The 27,884-nt window shown below is 40.2% G+C and overlaps 2 protein-coding genes across 3 annotated transcripts in view; one reads left to right on the top strand and one right to left on the bottom strand.

Annotated features, from left to right (window-relative positions):
* The window catches only part of stard8 (StAR-related lipid transfer (START) domain containing 8), a 42,675-nt gene extending 39,954 nt beyond the window's left edge, over positions 1–2,721 (top strand). For both annotated transcript variants that reach the window (XM_021623206.2, XM_021623207.2), the window contains one exon: positions 25–2,721. In XM_021623206.2, the coding sequence (XP_021478881.2) occupies positions 25–142 (118 nt within the window). In that variant the 3' untranslated portion in view covers positions 143–2,721. The remainder of the gene's footprint in view (positions 1–24) is intronic.
* On the bottom strand, positions 1,746–27,687 carry rxfp2l (relaxin family peptide receptor 2, like). The gene is made up of 18 exons (XM_021623208.2): positions 27,562–27,687; positions 22,276–22,425; positions 21,927–21,998; positions 21,561–21,666; positions 21,330–21,401; positions 19,407–19,478; positions 18,345–18,416; positions 17,428–17,499; positions 17,257–17,331; positions 16,932–17,003; positions 7,197–7,268; positions 7,017–7,088; positions 5,990–6,061; positions 5,824–5,895; positions 4,956–5,185; positions 4,398–4,808; positions 3,703–3,915; positions 1,746–3,566 (listed from the first exon to the last, which is right to left on the bottom strand). The coding sequence occupies exons 1-18, from the start codon at positions 27,632–27,634 to the stop codon at positions 3,370–3,372; spliced, it is 2,175 nt and encodes a 724-aa protein (XP_021478883.1). The 5' UTR covers positions 27,635–27,687; the 3' UTR covers positions 1,746–3,369.
* Between the last annotated feature and the right edge of the window lie 197 nt (positions 27,688–27,884).

Here is a 27,884-nt window from a genome sequence, read left to right as displayed (position 1 = left end):
TGACCTGTTGTTGTAATTTTTCAGGGGACGATCACCTGAGTGGTACAACAAAGTGTTTGGCCATCTCTGTGCGGTGGAGGTTGCTAGGATACGGGGCTCCTTCCCTGTGCTGACAGTGAAAGGAACCGAGACAAAGCTTTGAACTTTGAGAAGGACCGTCGGCCCACTTGAGACACGTGCTGCCTACAGCACACAATGACTCAAATGAAGGGTGCCTATCTGTAGCATTATATTACATCTGCCTGATAAACTCTCCAGTGTCATCAACAGGGTACTGTCAGGATGTGGACTCTCACTCAGATTGCACTGATGCCCCATGAGGAGCCACTGAGGGAATGTCAGCAATATTTACAAATCTAAACCAGCCTATGCATTAACTGACCATAAAACATTAAAACATACCTTGAAAGAAAGAAAATAGACAGTTTCTTTATGCAAAACCCGTTCTTTTGAAAGCTTTATGAGTCCCACCGCGACATCCGTGCGATTTGGACTTCTTACCCGTTTAACATCTTGTGTTTGAGCTACAGATTTCTGGGTTGTACTATTTGATTAATCTATTTATTCTGCATCTGTGTGATTAACGGGGCTGAGCTAGAGCGGAGTCTGTGAGACTGGTGGATCCTGAAAGGGCCCGGGGCCGGATCTTTTCACAAAGTAAGAGAGAGTCCGAATGGTTTGAGCTACACTATTAAAAGCTATCTATGAAAAGCTGGGATTCTCACAAATACACACATGTAACATGTTTTACTTTATGACAGACAAGCTACACAACAGGTGTTAGAAGGTAAGGGGTTCTTCTACATAGAAGATCATAGGAAATCCCAGGACATAGTGTCTATAAAACTGTAAGGGGTTCTTCTACATAGAAGATCATAGGAAATCCCAGGACATAGTGTCTATAAAACTGTAAGGGGTTCTTCTACATAGAAGATCATAGGAAATCCCAGAACATAGCGTCTATAATGCTGTAATAAGCACACATAGTTGCTGTCACAAACTCCAAGCTCCACAAAGTTGTCAATGACTAGTTGGATATTAATTTCCCACTGAGCAAATCATTTATGTGCTTACAGCATTCATTCAATTCATTTTTATCCGGTTTTTGTTTTGGCTTAAAATTTTTTATTGACTTTTGACAATAAAACACATGAATGCAACTGTTTATGGCACATTGTTGCCCTGGTTGCCCTGAAAATAAAATGGTTAAACACTTATTTGTGAAGCTAAATATAAGGGCTGGACATGCAGATAAATGAAAGCAAGATAAATGAAAAGCCGATTTTTGCTTGTGTCTCGGGACTGAAAGGGTTAATGCTGACTTATCAAGACTTATGGAGATGATGCCAAAATGCCATGGAATGTTTTTAGCTGCAACTAGCTTTACACAATAAGCTAGTACACAATCAGGAGAGCTCTATAGAAACCATTCATGCTTGTACTGTATGCTATGCAATTTCTTCATGATAAATTCACAGAGCTAATATATTTTACTATTGTCCTTAGATGTGTCTCAAACTTGAGAATGGCACTTTCAATAGCTAGCCTCAGTGTTGATAATGCAAACATACTTAGATGTTAGAGAGAAAAGGTTTTGTTATTGAAGCTCCTTAGTGGGTGGTAGTGTGTCTTAAAACACTGCATTTCCAGACCTTGCTTCAGCCCTACATCTTCAGTAACTTTTTATTTTACTCAAGTGTTTATCATAAGACTCTGGACTTCCTGTTATGTCTCTTATTTTTACTCTTCTCTTTTAAAGACTAACTGGTTAACCTCCTCTCACTCTAATTTAGCTATTGCTTAGCTGCTGAGCTATAGGGATCCTTCTTCTTCCTCAGATCTTCAGAAGTTTAGAATTGGGAACAGAGCCATTTGTGAAATAGGCAAATATCTGTCCACCAAGCACCAAACTATAAGATATAAGCATGGAGCGCAAACATTTGCATAATTCACGCTTTGATGTCAGTTTAAGATTTATTCATGAGTAATTGCTTGTGTCAGGATTTGCGATCACAATGAGAAGGGACAAGGATCATGACACGCTCAAAAGTGGACAGACAACCTGAGCTTTAGACAGCATTTGTGTAGATTGCTTAATTACTGTGTGTGTCTGCAGTATTATTGTATTTTATTGTGTCTCAGTAATCCGTGTTTTATTTATGTCTGTATGAATGAGTCTTCGTATGAGTCACAGGAATGTGACTACCTCTGTCTGTACAGAATCGAACCATTGACGTATTTTTCTGTTGGGCATTATATACAGGAATGATTTTTAATTAGATCTCATTTTAATCTGAGTTATGCAATGGGTGGAAGTGCAATGACTGAATGCATGTAACCTTTTTCAGTGTTTTTTTTAATGCCATATGCTTTACATACATACATTAATAGCCCGTACACCTAAATGGGATTACTCCCACTGAATAACTAATGCAATGAACATAATTTAAACAATAGGGGGAAGTAATAGCCATAAACACAAGTATTACATATCTGTGAACTACAGGGTAGTTTTGAGTGAATACTTTTTGTAACATAACAGGCCATTGTATTGTACTCAATGAAGCAGTTGTAAATAACTTGCATTTTAGCCCACAACAATGTGTTCATCTTATTTGTCTCATCTATTACTATTTACTCTTCCTTTACTACCTATTTGTATTATACTGCTCTGACTGTAAAATAGAGTAGAAAATCAATAAACAAATATTGAAAAACGAATGAATGTTATTTTGAGTTCTGGCTTTGTGAAATATGTAATTTCTCTCCCAAAATCCCCCCGGACCTTCTTCACCATCATCATTTGTTTCCAATTGTCACAGTTGAGCTTCAGAGGCAAGTAGTAACATTGCATCTGAATGTCAAATTGATCAAACCTAAGCAAATGTCACACCCTAAAACCCAAAACATCTCACTCATTTACACCTTTTCAATTCCATATATTTTTTCAATATTTTTTTATTATACATTTATACAATACAATTTGTGTAATATCAATTGGGTATGCAAAATCATTTGTGATTCTGCACATCTGTGTTTACAATAACTGTATTCACACAAAACATTTGTTAATAAATTGGTTCCCAGAAAGCGTGTTCTCTTGCTGGTAAAGAATAATTACAAGAATACATCTCTCCCCCTATAAAATAAGGACATGGGTAGCCAACCCTCCTCCTGGAGAGCCACTCAGTATGCAGGCTTTGCTCAAGCCCTGCTCAAGCACACTGATCCTACTAATCAGAAGCTTAGCCAGATCTTGATGTTTAAATTTAGTGTTTTCCAGAAGAGCTGGAACAAAAGCCTGCATACCCAGGCAGTAGCTCTCCAAGAGGACGGTTGGCAAGCTCCCTGACTGAGAGGGTCTTTTTGTTAAGGGGGAGCGCTGGGGTTCTGGTAGACTTCAGATACTTTTTGGGACGTTTCCCTGAGCCCAGCCTGTTTGCACTTGGCCTTCAAGCAGAGCTTGAGTTTCTCCTGGAAGGAGCTGGCAGTGATGGTGTATAGAATGGGGTTTAGGGCACTATTGATGGGCAGGATGAAGATCACCACCCATAGAATGATCGTTCCTGGAGGACAGGGAGGAAGAGGAGGAGGAGAGGGTGGAGGAGGAGCCGGAGGAAGAGGACGAGGAGTTCACAAAGATTAAACATAATGATAGCAATTTAATTGTAGTAATCATGTAACCACGTGTATCTGGTTTACCTGCTATTTCCACTCGTAAAAGGGAGAGAATCTTTAGGATGAATATAGGTGTCCAACACATGGCATCTGTGAAAACGATGAAGAAAAACCTCTTGGCTATAGAGACCTCCTTGTTGTAGACAGACTGTCTTGCTGTCTTGGCTGTTTTCTGTACAGAGTAAAACATGCTGGTGTAGGAGAAGACGATCATGATGAATGCAAAGAGATTCAATCCTGAAAGACAAAATGTGAAAAGCATGCTTTCATTACACTTTACAATATACCCGTCCTAACATATGTATTGAATAAAACTAAATTATGTCAGTAAAACCACAAGTCGCGTAAAGGTATTGCAAAACTTGCTGAAATTTGGTATCTATTGTTTCTCGTGGAGATTTGAACTGATTGGAACTGACTGGAACTAATTGGTATTTAATAAGTCTAGCTGAGATCTAAGATGATGATGAGATTATAAACCCTTTTTTTCATGGCAGTTTCATGTCCCCCCAGGGAAATACATGGAACACAATCCAAGGCCTGTGCAATTCCAACTTCATCTTATATTATCCCCATTATCTTGTTGATTCACCACCATCAGAGCTGATTCCTATCCCAGTGAGCACAAGACATTTTCAAACAAAAGGACACATTTTCAACCAAAAATATGTATTTTCAGCGTGTATTTTTTTATGTGCTCAGACGAATGTTCCTCTTACCCAGGAATATTCCAGTGGAGTAGCATCGGGCCCCTGGTTTCTCCATCTCGTCTGAGTGAAGTGGAAAACACACTCCATTCCTGCCATAGTAATTCCCGAATGTCTGCTTGTCCCATAAGGGAATGACAGCAATAATGAAGCCCAGGACCCAGATGAAGATGAGATAGCAGAGCGTCTGTTTACGTCCGGCTCTGTAGTTGTGGAAGGGGAACACAATGCACAGGTACTTCTCCAGAGTCATGTACGTCAGAAGCATGACTGACACCTCAGTGGACAGCATGGCCAGACAGCCAATCAACTGGCACTGCAGACTCTCCATCCACAGCTGGGCATGTCTGTTGTACTCTCCACAGTACTTGATGTCAAACGCACCGATGAAGAACAGGTAGACTCCCATGAGGCAGTCAGCACCTAACAGATAACATGGATTTCAGGGATCTTAGTAAGTATACTTTGTTATGAGAAGAGTTTTATGAATCTCAATAAATTATGAGTTACCTAAGTACAAGGTAATGAGAAGTGATTGCTGCCCTCGTTGTGGTGAGGTATTCTACTCACAGCACAGTGATATGATGGACATGGTGTGGTGCTGGTTTTCAGATGCAATGCAAGACCTCAGGCAGATCACAAAGATGTTGCCGAAGCAGATGATGAAGGCCACCACCCACACAAAAACACGAAGGATGATGTTCGCAAGAAGATTCTCAAATGTTGAAATTCCGTCAGTGTTTGGCTTGCAACTTCGCACGTTAGGAGAGTAGCCACAGTATTCAAATTTCTTAAAATAACTGGGCCAGGAAAAAGATACAAAAAATATCCCAATTAATCACCTTCAAACAAATTTCTGAAGTTTAACATTTATCTTGATATGTTTGACAGTTGTACGAATAGAGATTATCTAACAAATGGATACAGTTATACAGAGTCCTAAACTGCCCTCTAATTAGGCTTTGGTGCTTTATATGCAGTGTGGACCTGACCTGTGCTGACTAAACATTATTGTTGATTAAACATTATTTGTAGTAACAATACCTCACTGTACACCAAGCAATACAGCTGTTAGGAGTCCATTTACTGTATAATGGCCCAATGAAGCCTGTATAAGCTGCTAACAAGTCGTTGAGCCACTATTTGTAAGTAGCTTATCAAACACTTTTAAAAAGTCTACAGGACTATGCATGCACAAGAAGCCATGAATTCATTACTTGTTGGTAGGTAATTGGCAATGAATGTATAGACATTTACGCATGCTACATTTATTCTGTGTTTTTACCCTGAAAAGTAAGCTTATAACATTATTAACACTATTAAATGAATTAAATCCCAATTAGAAGCTTCTACAGGCTTAGTGCCTTACTGTTTATACAGTATGAAATTAAATGTTGTTGACATAAGAATAATAAATGAAGACAGAGTATATACTCACATATGGGACAAGTTGCTAAGAGAGCGAAACATCTGAATACTGATGTTTGGTATTTCAACCTCCTCTATACTCCTGAGGGGAGCAAAAACATTACTATTTCTCCAATTCCCTAAAGATAGTAGACCATGACACATAAGTACTGTATGAAATAAAAACTATTACTTACAGGGATTGCAAATTGACAAACATGTCAAACTGATCCTCATAAATATGAGTTAGAGGGTTATTTGAGATGTTCCTGAGAAAAGAGGGGGGACATCAATACAGGGCAGATAATATCACTTTGATTTATCACCCCTGTCTCTGTGGTCAACATGGCCTCAAGGCCAGGTTGATGGAAGACTCATTGAACAGTGAAGTTAATAAACTGCAACTCAACAATATAAAGTTAGCATTTCTCCTACTAAATCCATTCTAAGTAACAATAACATCTTTCAAAATAGTATATACACTGAGTACACAAAACATTAAGACACCTGCTCTTTCTATGACATAAACTGACCAGGGGAATCCAGGTGAAAGCTATGATCCCTTATTGATGTCACTTGTTAAATCCACTTCAATCAGTTTAGATGAAGGGGAGGAGAAGGATAAAAGAAGGATTTTTAAGCCTTGAGACAATTGAGACATGGATTGTGTGTGTGCCATTCAGAGAGTGAATGGGAAAGACAAAAGATGAAAGTGCCTTTGAAAGGGTTGGCAGGTAGCCTAATGGTTAAGCATGTTGGGCAAGTGACTGAAAGGTTGCTGGTTTGAATCCCTGAGACCTGGTTTGAATCTATGTGCCCTTGAGCAAGGCACTTAACCCTAATTCCCCTGGATAAGAGCATCTGCTGAATGACTAAAATGTAAATGAGTATGGTAGTAGGTGTCAGGCGCACCGGTTTATGTCAAGAACTGCAACACTGCTGGGTTTTTCATGCTCAATAGTTTCCCGTGTGTATCAAGAATGGTCCACCACCCAAAGGACATTCAGCCAACTTGACACAACTGTGGGAAACATTGGAGTCAACATGGGCCAGCATCCCTTTTGGAATGCTTTCGACACCTTGTAGAGTCCATGCCCGGTGATTTGAGGCTGTTCTGAAGGTAAAAGCGGGGGGTGCAACTCAATACTTGGAAGGAGTTTTTAATGTTTGGTATACTTAGTGTATATTAGGGCTAGGATTCAAATAGAAATTGGATATACTCACAACTGTTTTAGGTTTAGAAGATTTCTAAACATAGTTGAGGAGAACTCCTCAAATTTGTTTACAGATATGTCCCTGGAATGATAAAAAAAATATTTTTAACAATGAAATACATTACTGTATTTGGACATTTTACAACATTATTTGACCCATATAATGTTGTGTTAAGTACAGTTAACTCACAGGTCTATCAGATTTGGCATTCCAAAAAATATTCCCTCCTCAATGGTTTGTACTCTGTTTTTTCGAAGAGCCCTGCAAAATAAATGTCCCTATAAGTGGTAATTGTTATTCAAGAACCTACAAACTAGACCAATTACATGACTTGAATAGTAGTAGGGCCTACAATAATTTACATACACTGCCTGTTAGATTTTATTTGGAGTTGAATCCGAATAGTAGGTACAGTGGGGCAAAAAAAGTATTTAGTCAGCCACCAATTGTGCAAGTTCTACCACTTAAAAAGATGAGAGAGGCCTGTAATTTTCATCATAGGTGCACTTCAACTATGGCAGACAAAATGAGAAGAAATAAAATCCAGAAAATCACATTGTAGGATTTTTAATGAATTTATTTGCAAATTATGGTGGAAAATAAGTATTTGGTCAATAACAAAAGTTTATCTCAATACTTTGTTATATACCCTTTGTTGGCAATGACAGAGGTCAAACGTTTTCTGTAAGTCTTCACAAGGTTTTCACACACTGTTGCTGGTATTTTGGCCCATTCCTCCATGCAGATCTCCTCTAGAGCAGTGATGTTTTGGGGCTGTCGCTGGGCAACATGGACTTTCAACTCCCTCCAAAGATTTTCTATGGGGTTGAGATCTGGAGACTGGCTAGGCCACTCCAGGACCTTGAAATGCTTCTTACAAAGCAACTCCTTTGTTGCCCGGGCGGTGTGTTTGGGATCATTGTCATGCTGAAAGACCCAGCCACGTTTCATTTTCAATGCCCTTGCTGATGGAAGGAGGTTTTCACTCAAAATCTCACGATACATGGCCCCATTCATTCTTTCCTTTACACGGATCAGTCGTCCTGGTCCATTTGCAGAAAAACAGCCCCAAAGCATGATGTTTTCACCCCCATGCTTCACAGTAGGTATGGTGTTCTTTGGATGCAACTCAGCATTCTTTGTCCTCCAAACACGACGAGTTGAGTTTTTACCAAAAAGTTATATTTTGGTTTCATCTGACCATATGACATTATCCCAATCTTCTTCTGGATCATCCAAATGCTCTCTAGCAAACTTCAGACGGGCCTCGACATGTACTGGCTTAAGCAGGGGGATACGTCTGGCACTGCAGGATTTGAGTCCCTGGCGGCATAGTGTGTTACTGATGGTAGGCTTTGTTACTTTGGTCCCAGCTCTCTGCAGGTCATTCACTAGGTCCCCGTGTGGTTCTGGGATTTTTGCTCACCGTTCTTGTGATTATTTTGACCCCACGGGGTGAGATCTTGCGTAGAGCCCCAGATCGAGGGAGATTATCAGTGGTCTTGTATGTCTTCCGTTCATCTTTCCCTCGATCCTGACTAGTCTCCCAGCCCCTGACACTGAAAAACATCCCCACAGCATCACCATGATGTTGCCATCACCATGCTTCACCGTAGGGATGGTAATTGGCCAGATGATGAGCGGTGCTCGGTTTTCTCCAGTTGTGATGCTTGGCATTCAGGCCAAAGAGTTCAATCTTGCTTTCATCAGACCAGAGAATCTTGTTTCTCATGGTCTGAGAGTCCTTTAGGTGCCTTTTGGCAAACTCCAAGCAGGCTTCCATGTGAGGAGTGGCTTCTGTCTGGCCACTCTACCATAATGGCCTGATTGGTGGAGTGCTGCACAGATGGTTGTCCTTCTGGAAGGTTCTTCCATCTCCACAGAAGAACTCTGGAGCCCTGTCAGATTGACCATAGGGTTCTTGCTCATCTCCCTGACCAAGGCCCTTCTCCCCTGATTGCTCAGTTTGGCCGGGCGGCCAGGTCAAGGAAGAGTCTTTGTGGTTCCAAAATCTTCCAATTAAGAATGATGGAGGCCACTGTGTAATTTGCGACCTTCAATGCTGCAGAAATGTTTTGGTACCCTTTCCCAGATCTGTGCCTCGACACATCCTGTCTCGGAACTCTACGGACAATTCCTTCGACCCCATGGCTTTGTTTTTTCTCTGACATGCGCTGTAAACTGTGGGGCTTTATATAGACAGACGCAATCCCAATCACACTGCCCTAACCCATCTGGACAAGGGGAATACCCATGTAAGAATGCTGTTTATCGACTACAGCTCAGCATTTAACACCATAGCACCCTCCAAACTCGTCATTAAGCTCGAGACCCTGGGTCTTGACTGCGCCCTGTGCAACTGGGTCCTGGACTTTCTGACGATACGCCCCCAGGTGGTGAGGGTAGGAAACAACATCTCCAACCCGCTGATCCTCAACTCTGGGGCCCCACAAGGGTGCATTCTCAGCCCTCTCCTGTACTGCCTGTTCACCCATGACTGTGTGGCCATGTGTAACGGATGTGAAACGGCTAGCTTAGTTAGCGGTGGTGCGCGCTAAATAGCGTTTCAATCGGTGACGTCACTTGCTCTGAGACCTTGAAGTAGTTGTTCCCCTTGCTCTGCAAGGGCCGCGACGAGACGGCCTACAGGGAGGAAGTGAGGGCCCTACGAGTGTGGTGTCAGAAAAATAATCTCACACTCAACGTCAACAAAGAAAGGAGATGATCGTGGACTTCAGGAAACAGCAGAGGGAGCACCCCACTATCCACATCGACGGGACAGTAGTGGAAAAGGTGAAAGTTTTAAGTTCCTCGGCGTACACATCACGGACAAACTGAAATGGTCCACCCACACAGACAGCGTGGTGAAAAAGACACAACAGCACAACAGTCAGGAGACTGAAGAAATGTGGCTTGTCACCAAACACTCACAAACTTTTACAGATGCACAATCGAGAGCATCCTGTCGGGTACGGCAACTGCTCCGCCCATAACCGTAAGGCTCTCCAGAGGCTAGTGAGGTCTGCACAACGCATCACCGGGGGCAAACTACCTGCCCTCCAGGACAGCTACACCACCCGATGTCACAGGAAGGCCAAAAATATAATCAAGGACAACAACCACCCGAGCCACTGCCTGTTCACCCCGCTATCATCCAGAAGGCGAGGTCAGTACAGGTGCATCAAAGCTGGGACCGAGAGACTGAAAAACAGCTTCTATCTCAAGGCCATCAGACTGTTAAACAGTCATCACTAACATTGAGTGGCTGCTGCCAACATACTGACTCAAATCTCTAGCCACTTAATAATTCAAAATTGTATGTAATAAATGTATCACTAGTCACTTTAAACAATGCCACTTTATATAATGTTTACATATCCTACATTACTCATCTCATATGTATATACTGTACTCTATACCTTCTACTGCATCTTGCCTATGCTGTTCGGCCATCGCTCATCCATATATTTATATGTACATATTCTTATTCATTCCTTTACACTTGTGTTAATAAGGTCGTTTTTGTGAAATTGTTAGATTACTTGTTAGATAGTTTTAGTTTTGTTCCCCGAGCCACTTAGTTATTACTTTTGCCTTATGGCAAGGTGCTCCATCATGCTGGAAAAGACATTGTTCGTCACCAAACTGTTCCTGGATGGTTGGGAGGAGTTGCTCTCGGAGGATGTGTTGGTACCGTTCCTTATTCATGGCTGTGTTCTTAGGGAAAATTGTGAGTGAGCCCACTCACTTGGCTGAGAAGCAACCCCACACATGAATGGTGGGATTCATCAGAGAAAATGACTTTACCCCAGTCCTCAGCAGTCCAATCCCTGTACCTTTTTCAGAATATCAGTCTGTCCCTGATGTTTTTCCTGGAGAGAATTTGCTTCTTTGCTGCCCTTCTTGACACCAGGCCATCCTCCAAAAGTCTTCGTCTCACTGTGCGTGCAGATGCACTCATACCTGCCTGCTGCCATTCCTGAGCAAGCTCTGTACTGGTGGTGCCCCGATCCCGCAGCTGAATCAACTTTAGGAGACGGTCCTGGCGCTAGCTGGACTTTCGTGGGTGCCCGGAAGCCTTCTTCATGACAATTGAACCCCTCTCCTTGAAGTTCTTGATGATCCGATAAATGGTTGATTTAGGTGCAATCTTACTGGCAGCAATATCCTTGCCTGTGAAGCTATTTTGTGCAAAGCAATGATGACGGCACGTGTTTCCTTGAAGGTAACCATGATTGACAGAGGAAGAACAATGATTCCAAGCACCACCCTCCTTTTGAAGCTTCCAGTCTGTTATTTGAACTCAATCAGCATGACAGAGTGATCTCCAGCCTTGTCCTCGTCAACACTCACACCTGTGTTAATGAGAGAATCACTGACATGATGTCAGCTGGTTCTTTTGTGGCAGGGCTGAAATGCAGTGGAAATGTTTTTGGGGGGTTCAGTTCATTTGCATGGCAAAGAGGGACTTTGCAATTAATTGCAATTCATCTGATCACTCTTCATAACATTCTGGAGTATATGCAAATTGCCATCATACAAACTGAGGCAGCAGACTTTGTGAAAATTAATATTTGTGTCATTCTCAAAACTTTTGGCCACGACTATACATGCTGTGTTCATTTTGGCATGTTTACCTGCCATCACAAACCCATAATATGTCAATAGGGCAAACTGGATAGGTGCTACTGTTAGCTTGCCAGATAGCCAATAAAGAATTGTCAGCTAGCTAGTTAGCTACCCACAAATAATTGACGTCTACCCATTAGTTTTAGATCATTTTTGCCTGTTCATCTGTCTGGTTAGCTACCTTAATACGATTCACATACAGCTAGCTTGAAATCCTGCACGGAGCCTTCACCGTGCGCTGCCACTTTAAGAGGGCATCAGCAGTCAGAAAGGATAACACAAAGATAGCTCTTCCGGCTCTCTGGGAGGGAGCTTTCGGCTTGCGCGGCAGTTTGAACGGGGCAGTGCAACGCTGCAGAAGTCTTGTCTGTTTTCAGCGTGCAGAGTTTTGGGTTATTGACCAGTTAATGATCGCATGGATTAGTAGCAACATTGTTTGCAAAGCTTTGACATACAAACAAACAAACCACCAGACAGACAGACAGTGTAACGGCAAGCCTAAAGTCAATAGCTAAGACCCCCCCCCCCCCCCCCCCCGCCCTATTATTGGGTTGACATTTGACTTAAAAGGGAGGTAACTTGCAAGTTTGTGTATTGTTATTTGAACTGTATTGAGGTGGTGTGGTACTAATTACATGTGGCTGAGAAGATTTTTGACATCTTATGGCCTTTGTTTTGTCTATGAACACCCACACATTCATACACTCTGCACTCCTCCACTGGGAGTTAATACAGATTATTGCAAATCCTCCAATGTTGATGACTGGGTTCTGTCTTGTAAATTGTTTATATGAAGTTGCTGTTCAATTGCTCTGCCATTATTGGTTGGGATTGTGTGTTTTGGGATGTGTGCTTTTATATGGTGTTGCTTATCTTTTCTCTCCACTGGCCCTCTGGCAAACAGGCTACACTATAGGCAGTCTCTTCTGCTGATGTGTGTGGGTCTGGTAGTGGTACTCTCTCTATCCTACTCTTTTCCTTTCGGCAGGGTTAATACCTGCCTGGCACCCAAACAAAATCTTTATCTTTACCTCTCTCTAACAACTCCGCTACAGAATTTAACAATCCCACTACAAGCTGATAGTTATGAAGTAAAATGTTTGCTTTGTGTATGTTGTTTTGTCTCTATTGCCATTGTCCTGGTTGGAAGAAGGTTCAGTGAATGGAGAGGTGCAGTGTCAGGTAATACAGTAGCGGGAATGCTAGTGCTTCTCAAATGTAGTGTTTTATGAGTTCTCCACACTCTGGTCCTCACAGGAACGTACTCAATGGAACGTCCTCTGAGAATGCACTCGGAGCATGCGAGTGTTAAGCATGGTAGTATGCATATTGAGAAACACCCAAAGAGTCTACCAGAGGATTTCCAGATTCGCGACCCCACATGGCCTCCACCATCCCCTTTAATTGAGAGAGCTAAAGCATGAAACACACTAAGAATCTCACTGCCGATAGGTAGGCTGTTCCTTCACTTTCTAGAACTAGCGGCTAGCTAGTTAGCGGTGGTGCGTGCTAATAGCGTTTCAATCGGTGAAGTCACTTGCTTTGAGACCTTGAAGTAGTGGTTCCCCTTGCTCTGCAAGGGCCGTGGCTTTTGTGGAGCGATGGGTAACGATGCTTCGTGGGTGTCAGTTGTTGATGTGTGCAGAGGGTCCCTGGTTCAAGGCGAGGAGAGGGACAGAAGCTATACTGTTACACTTGCTGACCTGGTAGGGGCGAACCCGATTCTACTTGTAAAATCGCAATAGAGAGAAATAGTAAAGGAGTATTTTTGTAGGCACTAACTCCGCAATAGTTCGTTAAACAATGTCTAGGGAGAACATGAATGAAGTTTTTGTAGGATTTTTAGATAAATGCCAAAAATAAGGTACGTGGTAAACACAGGTTCAAGAGATCTTGTGTTTTGTTCTATGAGAATCTTTATTAGCTTACGTCACTTTTTGTGAATTTGGAAGAATTTATATCATTTATAAAAGCTTCATAAATTACAAAGGTTATGTTAACTGACTGCTAGTATCTCTATTATTCTACAATGTAGAAAATAGTAGAACATCTCATCGAACAAAAATTGTTAACCTCAGATTGTGTTAACCTCAGACCTTATTTTCGGTGTTCATCCCAAAACCAAATTCTTTCGCCATTCATCCCCCCCCCCCCCCCCCCCATAATGATGGTTGAACGAACCCAGAGACGAAGAGAGGCCCAACTCGGCGGAAATGTCTCTCTCCATCAGGTGAAGACTTATTGTATGGTCAAGAAAAACATTTATGGCTTACTTGCTACTTGAGATTCATTTGATCAAATATAAGTTTTATAACGCTTAAGTTGTTACAATTTACTGATATACAGTACCAGTGAAAAGTTTGGACACCTACATATTCAAGGGTTTGTCTTTATTTACTATTTTCTACATTGTGGAATAATAGTGATGACATCAAAACTATGAAATAACACACATGGTAACATGTAGTAACCAAAAAAGTGTTAAACAAATGAAATATATTTGAGATTCTTCAAAGTAGTCACCCTTTGCCTTGATGAAAGCCTTGCACACTCTTGCATTCTCTCAAACAGCTTCCTGAAGTAGTCAATTGTAATGAATTTCAATTAACAGTTGTGCCTTGTTAAAAGTTAATTTGTGGAATTACATTCCTTAATGCGTTTGAGCCAATCAGTTGTGCTGTGACAAGTTAGGGGTGGTATACAGAAGAGAGCCCTATTTGGTAAAAGACCAAGTCCATATTATGGCAAGAACAGCTCAAATAAGCATCATTACTTTAAGACATGAAGGTCAATCAATCCGGAAAATGTCAAGAACTTTGAAAGTTTCTTCAAGTGCAGTCGCAAAAACCATCAACCGCCACCGGAAAGGAAGACCCAGAGTTACCTCTGCTGCAGAGGATAAGTTCATTAGAGTTAATTGCACCTCAGATTTCAGCCCAAATAAATTCTTCACAGAGTTCAAGTATCACACATCTCAACATCAACTGTTCCGAGACTGCGTGAATCAGGCCTTCATGGTTGAATTGCTGCAAAGAATCCACTACTGAAGGACACCAATAAGAAGAGACTTGATTGGGCCTTAGAAACACAACAATGGACATTAGTCCAGTGGAAATCTGTCCTTTGGTCTGATGAGTCCAAATGTGAGTTTTTTTTGCTTCCAACCGCTGTGTCTTTGTGACGCAGAGTAAGTGAATGGATGATGTTCACATGTGGGGTTCCCACCAGGAGGCATGGAGGCAATGGTGTGGGGGTGCTTTGCTGGTGACACTCTCAGTGATTTATTTAGAATTCAAGGCACACTTAACCAGCATGGATACCACAGCATTCTGCAATGATGCGCTATTCCATCTGGTTTGCGCTTAGTGGGACTATCATTTTGTTTTTCAACCGGACAATGACCCAAAACACACCTCCAGGCTGTGTAAGTGCTATTTGACCAAGGAGAGTGATGGAGTGCTGCAGCAGATGACCTGGCCTCCACATTCACCCGACCTCAACCCAATTGAGATGGTTTGGAATGAGTTGGACCGCAGATTAAAGGAAAAGCAGCCAACAAGTGCTGAGCATATGTGGGAACTCCTTCAAGACTGTTGGAAAAGCATTCCTCAAGAAGCTGGTTGAGAGAATGCCAAGAGTGTGCAAAGCTGTCATCAAGACAAAGGGTGGCTACTTTGAAAAATCTCAAATATAAAATATATTTTGATTTGTTAAACACTTTTTTGGTTACTACATTAATCTATATATGTTATTTCAGTTTTGATGTCTTCACTATTATTATACAATGTAGCAAATAGTATAAATGAAGAAATCCCCTTGAATGAGTAGTTGTCCAAACTTTTGACTTGTACTGTATGTAGGACACTTGAACTCCCATTAACTTTGAGAAGAAAACACATTATATTGGAGTTGTCTCGAGATGGCTATACATTTTCATGAAATGAGGCTAGTAGCATAGCATCTCTCACAATTGAATACAGGCGATTGACGTCAACAACCCTAATTGAATATTTTAAAAAGGATTACAATAATGAGATGTATCAACCAATTCAAATAAACTATAGGCGGGAGCTAGACAGCTCACCGTGCCACTTTGTGGACAATGACTCCAATTCTTAGGGCAGAGAGAAATGTACGTTGTCAGTATATCCATAATCTTTGACGAACCAGAGGTACTCGTATTAGGACTACAAGCTGGTGAGCTATCCTCGTCAGTATCCAAAAACTAGACTTTGAGCCAATCGGAGAGCACAAATCCTCACGTTGGGGAGCCAACAATTTAAAAAAAGAAAAATAATTTAAGGGAAAAAATAGACAATTTTCCTTTAAACTAGCTAACCACTGTAGCTTGATTAATTATAATTAAATCACAATGGATTAGCTAGTTTCCATGAATCAGATGCCTGCGTTAGCTGCTGAGTTAGTGCTTTGTCCTTAGCTAGCCAGCTAGCTTTGTTGTGTGAGCTAGCGAATATGCTAACGTTAGCTAGCTAACTAAATATTTGGCTATGGGCTGGCATTATGGGATTATGAGATAATTAAATTGTTTCTTTGTCATCTTGCTAGGTAGTAATATAGCTGTAGACATATAGCTAGTATCAACAAGGGCTTTCTATAAAAAACTAAATGATTACAGATAGCTTCGAATCTAGACCATAAGCAATATGCACAGATATGCATTGCCAAGTAATTCTATTTTAAGGCTGAGTGGTTGACAACTTCCAAGGTCATGGCTGTGTGAACACAAACAGGTTGACTGCTGACACTCTGTTCAGAGGTGTTAAGTACTTTAGGCAGTCAAACCTTTGACAATCCTACCGGTGTCTGAGCTTTAATACACCCCACACATTTCAGAATTTTCCTTCCCTGACTGTACTGATTGCCTCTAAGGCCATGTGTGATGGAGAAAGTAATCACCAATGATAGAAACTGCCAACTTAATGTGTGTGGGCTCCAATGGTCTCTCCCTCAGACTGAATTTCATTACCAGCTGTAATAGTGCTGAGGCTCCAGACTGAAGTACATAGCTTTAGCACCAGCGCCACTTACCAGTCTGGGTTTTACAGCAGGAAATTTGTCCTTAGGGTAGGGCAACATTTATTTTGAAATATAAATCATATGAAAACCAAGCAAGTGTCTTCTTTCATCGCGTTCATCTCTCTAGTGTAGTTGTAATTGTTGTAAAATAAATTAATGACTGTGAAGGCATTTTATGCAATTGGATTTGCTTCAAAGATTACAAAATATTGTAAAGGAGTTGAGGAATATATCTATTTTTAATTAAACAAAACTCACAATACTGTCAGAGTGGTGCAGTTTTGAAAGCTGGAAACCCACAAAGATGATATCCTGTTCCCCTCCAGTTCTCTGTGAAAAAGATGTCAGGCCATTCTGGCATTAATTCATGATATCAGCATCAGTATCTGGTAGTTGGTAAATACTTAAAGTAGTGTTTGATGAGAAAATGGTACATTTCTGAAAACAGATACTGTTGCAGAGTGATTATGGCAAACGTTCATAAATAATAAACATGGTTATGAGCAAACATGATTTAAGCGTTGTCAAATAGAATAAAATATGTTATCCATCATAGTGGGTTAGATGTTATTCTGTTACTTACAGCCAGTTTAATCTCGGCATTTCCAGGCAGACAGATTTCTTAGGGATGGATTCTAGGGAATTATTCAGCAAAGACCTGCAGCCAAATTAAATTTAAAAGGGTGTGTTGGTTATATGATGATGCAAATCTCATGAGCTCATAAAGTAAGACGCACAGTGGCATGATACTTACAGGAAAAATAAAGATTTCAGGCCCTCAAACGATTTCTGTCTCATAGATGTGATTCTATTTTCGTCAAGAATCCTACATCCAGAGGAAACAGAGAAATATATCAATTTGTGTCCTACTCTACCCTTGACATCTATGTTTGTTGACTTTGATCATGTAATCGTTACGAGTTTCACATCCGTCACATTAGACTAAATGAATAGAGAGCCTCTGCAGCTATACGTGAGCTATAATCACTGTTGTCAAGGAACAGTCTTAGGGGACATTGGTACATGGACCCTGATATCATACCATCATGTATCACACATGAGGATTGTCAGCTACACCATAAATGTCACACGGTATCATACCTTATCCTCATTACTTTCTTGGGAAGATAGTGCAGCACAAACTGAGGCATTCTCTGAGGCCGAGAATGAAGCTGGCTTTAAACAGATCAAGATTTTGGCAAATTGTATGTCTCTGTGCAGGTTGACGGAAGTTGGCGGTAGTTTCTAGAGCAATTGCTAACTAGCGTAATGAGTGGAAGTCTATGGGATCAACTAGCGTTATCGCAATCTAGCTAGCTGATCCCATAGACTTCCAGTCATTGTGCTAACGCTAGTTAGAAATCGCTCCAGTTACTACCTCCAACTTCCTTCAAACTGCACACAGAGACAACAATGGTGTCCATGAGTTCATCTGTTTCTGGGTATATAGCAAAAAGGGCCTAATTACAAAAATCTCAAACCATCCCTTTAAGGTCAATGAGAACAACTGCCCAGTACAGCACATTTTCCAACAAGATATACAGGTGTTTTTGTATCAATGAGATAAATACTGTCTACAAATCTCATGAATCCCACTGAGACGCGGAAGCATTTCCTAATGAAGGTGTCTTTAAGGTCACCAAAATAAATTCTCCACACCAGTTCACTTACAGCCATTCCAGGTTCGAGAGGTCTCCAAAAATGCCAGCCTTCAACGATGTAATCCGATTCTGACTGAGAAATCTTAGCACAGCAGACCAGTTTTACAGGGAGGGAAAAACATACATCAAAGGGGATGAGGATGTACATTTTAAGATGAAAAGCCAGATAATAATAATGATAATAATAATAATATAGTAAAGAAAACAATATTGACAAAGGGACAGTTGTAATTGCAGATCTTACTTCTGCACTTTGAACATTCCACTGCTTGCAAGTAATATGGAATGTGGTAAGGTAGGGTAACACATCCACCTGTTCCTCATGCAAATTCTATCTGAGACTATTAGGACAGAGCACTGACACATTTTCCTTGTCATTGTTTGTTTCCCACAGCCTTACACTGATAACAGCCTGGGACCCTCAGGAATGCAGAGGAGAGACACTAAATCAAATCACGTTTTATTTGTCACATGTGCCGAATACAACAGGTGTAGACTTATCTGTGAAATGCTTACCTACGATTCCTTTCCCACTAACATTAAGCTGGATGTGAAAATAGCTGTGACAAGTGAAAAGTAGGAGTAGTTGATTTTGCTGTTAGCTATCCAAGACTATCTGTCAGAGTGACTAGTATATAATCTCCACGATACCCTGTCCTAGATACCCAAATCCTGACAGAGGAGGATGAAAGGTTTTCATGTCTTCCTTTTAATTACAGACCAGCCGGGCTTCATCTGATTTATGTCTACTAGACCTGGGCACTTCACACGTCTTAGGTTTGAATAGCGGAGAAAGACTACAGTATCTGAATCTATTTACACTTCGCAAGGATGCGCCAGTAAATGAGTCAGTGTATTCATTGACTGGTTCTCTTTGATTTCCCTATGTATTTTGTTCTCAAGGAGCTTAACATACAGTGTTGGCCCACTCACACATCCTACAGTATTACATACTACAAAACGTACAATATATTTTCATGAAGTGTGATGTAGGGCAACCTTTAGTGGTGATGTAGGGATGTACGCATGGTACCACAGGTCAGACTGTGGCCCATAATGAATTAGGACTTACAGTCTTCTTAGTGAGTAGAGTCCTGAGAATGCCTGCTTGGAGATTCTTTTGATCCTATTGTCTTCCAGGTGTCTGTGGAACAGAAACAGATTCAAAGGTTTTAATGACAAAGCCCTGGTATAATAACATTGTCTTTATTCAGTTGAATGGAGATACTGTACCATTCAAGGCCACACATTGTTGGTGGATGCAGTCCTCTGTTTATGGTGTAACAAAGAGAGACTGGACAATCTGGACAATTATTTATGTAGGACATTCCACAAAACATTTCAACATTCAAAATATGTGGCTCTTGAAGCTACATTCTGCCTTTTCATAAGTATGGATGAATAGAAACATTTACTGAATTCCTAAGTTTTTTTAACAAACACATTTTTTGGTGGCATTTTATTGTCCAGGGTTTTAAACCCTCTTTGTGATTTGAATGAAGACTAATTCACATTATACATTGCATGCATTTAAAGGTCCTGAACAGTGATCCCATTTCCCAAGTAAAATATCAATATTTGTTCACATTTTAAAATGATGTACATTTTCTCAAATTCGGAGCATCTCTCATTTCCAACTATCAGTAAGGCTGAAGGACCAGGCTGAGTTGGTGGGAAGCTAATAGGCTGAGTGGGTGGGGAGCTCACCTTGACTGACAGTTCTTTGAAACTCCTATGTCAAGCAACTTGGACACAATGTTGCAGTGAGATCATCTCAAGCAAACAATATCGATATTGCATGCACATCCTGTCATACATCACATCATGGTTTCACAAATTACTTAGTTATTGTAACAGCATTGATATAAACAAAATTCTGGTGGTAAAATGTATAGCCAAAATGAAACTGCCAACACTGTTACATCAAGCTAGCTATGTAGCTCAGTTCATGTTGGACAATTTCAGTTGAAACTGGACAGGGAAAGGTCTGGGTTCACTTCATAAATTATACATCTCAGGTTTGACATATCCCATCTGTTGCAGTTCGCAGAGGCACTGACAGGTGTGTTGACATGACAACTGGGTGGGAGTTCCGAACAGAATCATAGCCTACATTTATACCCCTCTTTTTCCATGCAGGATGGATGAAGACCTAGCTAGCCAATAACTAGCCAACACCAGACACTTATAGTTTCCCCCTTTATCTGTATCTTTGACAGAAAGCATAGGCAGCAGCTCTACAGAGATGAGATGATGACTTGGAATGAAATAATAAAGTCATCAAATTAAACAAATGTAACATACACAACAACTGAAATATTTTATTTAAGTAAAGTAATGTGAATAAATTGTGGTTAACGAGTGATAATCAGTACTGGGCATTCACTACCATCATGGGACTTTTATGAATTTCTTTATTCTGTGTTAACAGAATTCAGCCCACATAATGCATAGTGCATTTTTTATGAATTTTATTTTTACATGAATCAAAACTGTGATTTTTTTCATAATCGAACCGAAACCGAACCGACCTCAAAAAGCACTAATCGCTCAGTACTACCTGGAGGCAGAACTGAGCGATTTCCCTTTAGATATTACAGCTGCAAAGTCAAAGTTGGCTTTACTGTAAAAATTATATTTGCTTTTTGGTCTTAATTTAAGGTTAGGGTTAGCAGTGTGGTTAAGGTTAGGTTTAAAATCTGATTTTATGACTGTGTGGCTGTGCTAGCTATTGACCACTGCATAGCTGCCTCCAGAATAAGATTCATGAGGAAAAATGCTAACCTGCCCAATAATCAAACTTTACCAATGTACCAGTAACAGTCATTTTTCATACTTTGGTCCATCCCATTTGATCTGGTTTCACCCAAATATCATCTAAATTGAAGAAAAACATGTTTTGGACTGTTCAGGACCTTTAAACAGATTGAACATAAACACTTGTCAGAGTCAGTGCAGAGAAAGAAGGAAAGGTCAAAAAGGGTTTCACACTCACAGTCTCTCAAGGTGTCTGTAGCGGATGAACTGGTCTGGTTGGAGAGCTGTTATCTGGTTGCTGTTCAGCTCACTGCGGGTAGAGAGAGCTGCTAGTTTGACTGCTAATACAGCATCATAGATGTACACATTTTGTCCAGATGTTACAATAGGAATCTACTCTAGCAATCCCAATACCTATAACTGTGCTCTGGTGTTAGACTTCACGAGGGTAGGAATCCAGTATACTCACAGAGCTGTTATATTGGAAGACACAGCTGGGACACTGAGTAGTCCCTTTTTGTTACAGTTAACTCTCCCGGCCTCACAGAAGCATACATCTGGGAACACGTCCAGCACTGCAGGAGAGAAGCACAGAAGAAACATGCACACACATGCAGATAGATGCCACACATACCATTTCCTGGAATTATTGTTTCTTAGAATTGCTCATATTTACTTAGACTATTTATGGTAACAGAATGATGTGAATGGATGACCTCAATGTATGATTTCAAATGGGTTGATACATTTTCATCTTTAGTTAATGTACTAATTTAAAGCAGTGCAACATTAGATATGTAAATAATTGCATTTGCTTCTGAAAATGTATACTCACTGCATTCCTTGGACTCTTCAACATTTTTCTTCATAAAGGCATCAAAAAGATGTGGCCACCCGCTGTTGTCCACTGTTCAGGGAAAGATGATAGAGACATATTTAATTTTTGTGCATTTATATACTGTATCTTTGTGCAGAACTTAATTGTGTGAAGTTATCAACATGTTTGTTCATATTTTGTGTGACCTTGACAAATTGCTTGATGTACAAATGCATTGAAGCAGAAATGAGTCTTCTAAATGCTATCTTATTTCCCCCACCCCTGCCCTCTCTCCCACTTCAACAACCAGACACTGCACACAAACCATCTGTTTACCCTCCTGAAGCTGCTGTGGTTCAAGACTCACCACAGTTCTCCTCGTCAGCTCCATTAGCACAGTCCTGGACCCCATTACAGTGGTAGAGCTGGGGCAGGCACACAGACAGGTTGCCACAGGGGAACTGACCCAGTGGGCAGACATCAGCACCAGAATAGAGGCTGCTGTCTGTGGATGATTCTGGAGGAGACACTCAAACATATCTGATTCAATCCAAAACGACGTTAAACAACTTTCTTATTCAGGTTTCTGAGAGCATGGCCGTATTTTGAGTATCAATTTATAGAAGCAATCAAAAACAAGATAATGAAGTCATATAGGCGATATCAGGCTGTGTCAGAGGAAGTCCCAGAAATTGTCGGTCTCCAGCCACCGAAGCACTAGTTCTCTCTAATACCGCATGACAAATGAGACCATTACACCAAGTCTAGAACCAACAGGACCCTGAACTGCTTCTACCCCCAAGTTGTGAGACTGCTAAACAAGACTGGTAAATGGCTAACCGGACTATATGCATTGACCCATGCTCTAATTCTCTTACACTGATTCTATGCACACACAAAGGACTCTACTCACACATACTTCCACTGACACCCCAACACACATGTGCATACATACATACTGACGCCACGCACACAAGCACACACTTTCACAATCTCCAAATACGCTGCTGCTACTGTCTATCTTGTTGCCTAGTCACTTTACCCTCCAAATGTTGTTGGTACAGCCTGAAATAAAAATGTATTAAAGTATGTTTTTTTTCTCACTCATCTACAGTGCCTTTGGAAAGTATTCAGACCCCTTGACTTTTTCAACATTTTGTTACGTTACAACCATATTATAAAATGGATCAATTAAAAATAAAATCCTCTGTAATCCACACACAATATCCCACAATGACAAAGTGAAAACAGGTTTTTAGAAATGTTTGCAAATGTATTACACATCATGGTAAACTATTTTTACACCTGAACTTATTTAGGCTTGCCATAACAAATGGGCTGAATACTTATTCCCTCCTGATACTTCAGCTTTTAATTTGTAAGTCATTATTACACATTTCTAAAAACACAATTCCACTTTGACATTATAGGGTATTTTGTGTGTGTGTGTGTGTGTGTGTGTGTGTGTGTCTGTGTGTGTAGGCCAGTGACAAACTCTCAATTGAGCCCATTATAATTTCATGGCTGTAACACAATCTTTTTTTATTACACAACAAAATGTGGACCAAGTCTTGTTACTCATTGTTATTCACTGTGTATTTATTCCTTTTATCACTATTTATAAAATACTTTTAAAAAGTTTAATCTTTCTTGAACTTTGCATCTTTGGAAAATAACTTGTAATATTTAATTTGACATAGAAAATACAGAGAAATATGACATGTCAAATTGATTAAAAACTGAAAACATTGTATGAGCATAATGGCTTTGTATATGGCCTGCTTGGAGGTATCAGGAATCAGCTAAGTGCACCTATTTGTTACTGTCAAATTTCATATAGAGATCATAGATTTATTCTAAATTGTGCATGACATTTATTGAGCGCCCATGGTTAAATAGAGTGATTTAAATAAAAACAAATGAACAGGCTTTTTGATATATAACAAGTAGACAGTCCAACATCAAAGACCTTGATGGTACATGACATCTATGATGGTAGTTTTTGCCTTCTTGTCAAGATGTCTGAGTTCGAGATGCTGTCAGGTCACATGACTGATGGAAGCTGTGCTTAGAACACTGACTGATCTGCCACCACTCGTGTGACCTCACAGCCTCAAGACATCATGCAGGTTCCCATTCGTTCCCCCACATTCCCCATAGTAACAGCTCCGGGGGTGGAATGGAGGTTTTTCTTCTAAATTATTCAACAGTTTGCCACATGTGTATTACAAAATTAAAAACTTTATACAAGTTCACTTTACTGTTAAATTGTTTGTATTTGTAGAACTGAGATACCCAAAGGAATTAAGACAAACAATGTATTACTGTACATTTAATTTCACACAATGCACATTGATTCTCTGCATAATCACAAGCAATATCCCACTTTGCACAAACTGGTTGACTCAGTCATTATAATTGGTCAACCTATTGCTATGTGGAAAATACATTGGATTTGAAAAAAGTAGATTGGATGTGTTGTTTTTAGGGTGACTTTTCAATCACAGAATTATTTCATAATGCTAACCAAATTTCAATATAGACAAACCTTGTATAAAATATGTTGAATTTGTACATCTAAAACATCAGATCTTCAACGTTATATCCACTATCAGTCTGGGCAGCTCCTCCAACAGAATAATTTATCAATCTACAGCTACCCTTTGGACTTCCAGCCAATGTTTTAACCAAACCCTGCTTAGCTATGCTATTTGTCACTGACTATTACTAATGTGCTATTGTGAGAATGATTGTTGAGAGAACTCAACTGTAAAACAAGATAGATTCCCTGTTGCTTTCGAAGTCATTCCAAAGGGTAGGTTTAATAAAGCATATGAAATGTGACCATACTTTATCACTCATATCAATGATATTTAGGCCTAGCATTTAAGTCATCAACAATTGTTGCAATTAAATCCAGAATTCAACTAAAATCTTTTGTTTTGGTAAAAACAGTAGGATAAATACACATGTAGGTGGAATCCGATTTCAAATGTAATGATATGTAATATTATACAACAGATGCCTCTAATGTTGATTGGTAAAAACTGCATTCTAGCCGGTGTCCATTCCACAAGTTACCACTGGCTAAATGTAATAATCTGTGCAGAATCTTGAACGGCATTGATCACTTGCACCATGTACTTTTCATGTAATCTTAACTGCAATCCAGGTCATTTGGTTCTGCTATTAGATGAAGGACAGTGATAACACTGTTGTATAAATAAGCAACATATCAGACATTGTTTATCCATTGGAATTTGGTTGTGCTTTCAGATGGTTGAAAGCATAATGATAACACATTGAAAATTCAACTAATTTTGACTGTCTTTTTGAGTGGGTGAATTATACACTCAGTAGCTGGTTTATTAGGTACACCGATCCAGTACCGGGTCAGACCTCCCTTTGCTTCCAGAACAGCCTGAATTCTTCAGGGCATGGAAACATTGCTCAATTGGTATAAAGGGACCTAATGTGTTCCAGGAAAACATTCCCACATCATTACACCACCAGCATGTGCCATTGACACCAGGCAGGATAGGGTCATGGACTCATGCTGTTATTTGCCATATCCTGACGATTCAAGAACTGGGATTTGTCAGACCAGGCAATGTTTTTCCACTCTTTAATTGTCTAGTGAAGGTGATCGCATGCACACTGGAGCCGCTTCTTCTTGTTTTTAGCTGTTAGGAGTGGAACCAGGTGTGGTCATCTGCTGCAATAGCCCATCCATGACAAGGACTGACGAGTTGTATGTTCCAAGATGCCGTTCTGCTCAGTTATTTGGGGCCCACAAGTTAGCTTGCCATTCTCCTTAGACCTCTCATCAACAAGCTGTTTTCACTCACATTATTGCTGCTGACTGGATGATTTTTGTTTGTTGCACCATTCTCTGTAAAACCTTAGACACTGTCGCGTGTGAAAATCCCAGGAGGCCAGCCTTTTCTGAGATACTGGAACTGGTGCACCTGGCACCGACAATTTTTACCTTGTCAGCTCAGGGATTAAAACTAGCAACCTTTTGGTTACTAGCCCAATGTTCTAACCACTAGGCTACCGGCCACCTCCATTCCTGCTTTATATAGCAAGCTACGGCCTCATGACTGTCTGTAGTGTACCTAACAACAGGCCACTGATTGTATGTTGTAATCTCATTGATCAATGTCTCTGCCAGACGGTGAGTGTAACTTGTGCATGAAGTCAGGCGCAGGAGAGCCAAATGAGTGAGCAATATACTTTACTCAATAAAATAAAGGCACAAGGTACAACAAATACACTTGAACAAAAAAACAACGGTAAACATTACGCACGTGTGAACACAGCACCCATAAAAAAAACAGCCATCATACCAAACTGAACATAGAACACGCACAACAAACATGGGGGAAACAGAGGGTTAAATTGGATAATGAAAACCAGGTGTGTAGAAAATAAAGACAAAACCAATGGAAAATGAAAGATGGATCAGAGCTGGCTAGAAAACCGGTGACATCGACCGCCGAACGCCGCCCGTACCAGGAGAGGGACCGACCTCGGCAGAGGTCGTGACAGTCTCAACCAAATATTACCCAATTATCCATGTTGAAATGACAGGGTGTGCGCAGTGGGATACCACACGAACTCATTCAACAGTTTAATTCCCATAAACATGTGATTCTTTCAATTACATTGCTTCTGTTCAGTGCAGTTACTAAATGTGGGTCTTACATTAGTGCTTATCTTATCATAAAACAACAGCATGTCCTTCCTTCCATGTTTAACACTATTTCACATTCTGCAAACAATCACTGCAGAATACACGACAAGGGGAATCCAAACACAATCTGTATCTAAATGAGGGTATGTCTACTCTATAGAGACACTAATGTATTCAGGAATGCTGTGTGGCATCACACTGATACAATTTCCTCATCACCTTCCATCCACACTCGTTCTCAGGAGATAGTTGTTTTCCTGTTTATTTTTAATAATGAATGTGCTTCTGAGTTGAGTTGGATTTAAACATACAATAAGCTAGTTATGATTCTCATCAACTGGGGGAGATGTACTAATAATAATACATATGATGAATACTAATCATTTTTGAGCAGAGGGTTATTCCTGTGGTGGAAAGCATTTTTCTTTTGGCAGTGTTTCAAATTATACCCTCTATGGTACATTTTGTTGTTTTGATGCATAAACTAACATTCAGTACTCATACAATAATGATGGTGATGAGAAACCATACAGGTAACAGATATAATTATTATCCAAATGGGTTAATACATGATTAATAGTATGATACTCATGTTCAGAATCATAATTATTGTTACCTTAATGTTTAAAAATCTATTTTGAGGGAGATGTCATACTTAATTGACTAACGCAAAACAAGTATAATGTAATACTGCATGTCAATGGCCCCATTATACTCAGGAGGGAAAGTCCTATATTATTTAGCAGACATTCACAGGCAATTCAAACCATCCGTGTATGTAATCACAAATAAGCTGTAATGACTTTAAGTGCCATACATTAACAGTTTGATTCAACTTCCTCACTTTTCACTAATGAGAATGAAGTGCACATTATTCATAGATTTAGGCATAATCAAATTATTATTCCGTCTATACAGTTTTTATCCTATTATTGATACTCAAATGAACTGACTTACCTATGACGTCTGTCAGATAAATATAAATGAGGATGCATAAAGGGTGCATTATAGGAGCAATAACGAGAGGCATCTCTTGCTGTAGTCCTGATCCAAGTGATCGCAAGCGAGGCTGAGGCTCCACTGTCTCTCAAACATATAACCACTTGCAGTTAAATGTGTGCAGTGCAGAGCACATACAGTACATACACTCTATCTCGCTCTCTCTCTTACTCACTCACTCTTTCTCTCTCAAACACACAGACACACAGACACACACACATTGCATTGGCTGAACATCCACTCATATAATTACTCTGCCAATGTGTCAGAAAACAATACAA

The sequence above is a fragment of the Oncorhynchus mykiss genome, chromosome 12 (genome assembly GCF_013265735.2).
Source record: "Oncorhynchus mykiss isolate Arlee chromosome 12, USDA_OmykA_1.1, whole genome shotgun sequence".
In the NCBI taxonomy this organism is placed as follows: Eukaryota; Metazoa; Chordata; class Actinopteri; order Salmoniformes; family Salmonidae; genus Oncorhynchus; species Oncorhynchus mykiss.
The sequence above is the reverse complement of the archived record's forward strand: the minus strand, read 5'-3'. Positions and strand labels throughout refer to the sequence as shown.

What these genes read in the sequence shown, in the direction of transcription:
- rxfp2l (XM_021623208.2), bottom strand. Translation starts at nt 27,634, where the DNA reads ATGCCTCTCGTTATTGCTCCTATAATGCACCCTTTATGCATCCTCATT. An exon ending in TTATCTGACAGACGTCATAG is followed by an intron (nt 22,426 to 27,561) that starts GTAAGTCAGTTC and finishes TGTCTCCTCCAG; the next exon opens with AATCATCCACAGACAGCAGC. An exon ending in TACAGACACCTTGAGAGACT is followed by an intron (nt 19,479 to 21,329) that starts GTGAGTGTGAAA and finishes TCTGTTCCACAG; the next exon opens with ACACCTGGAAGACAATAGGA.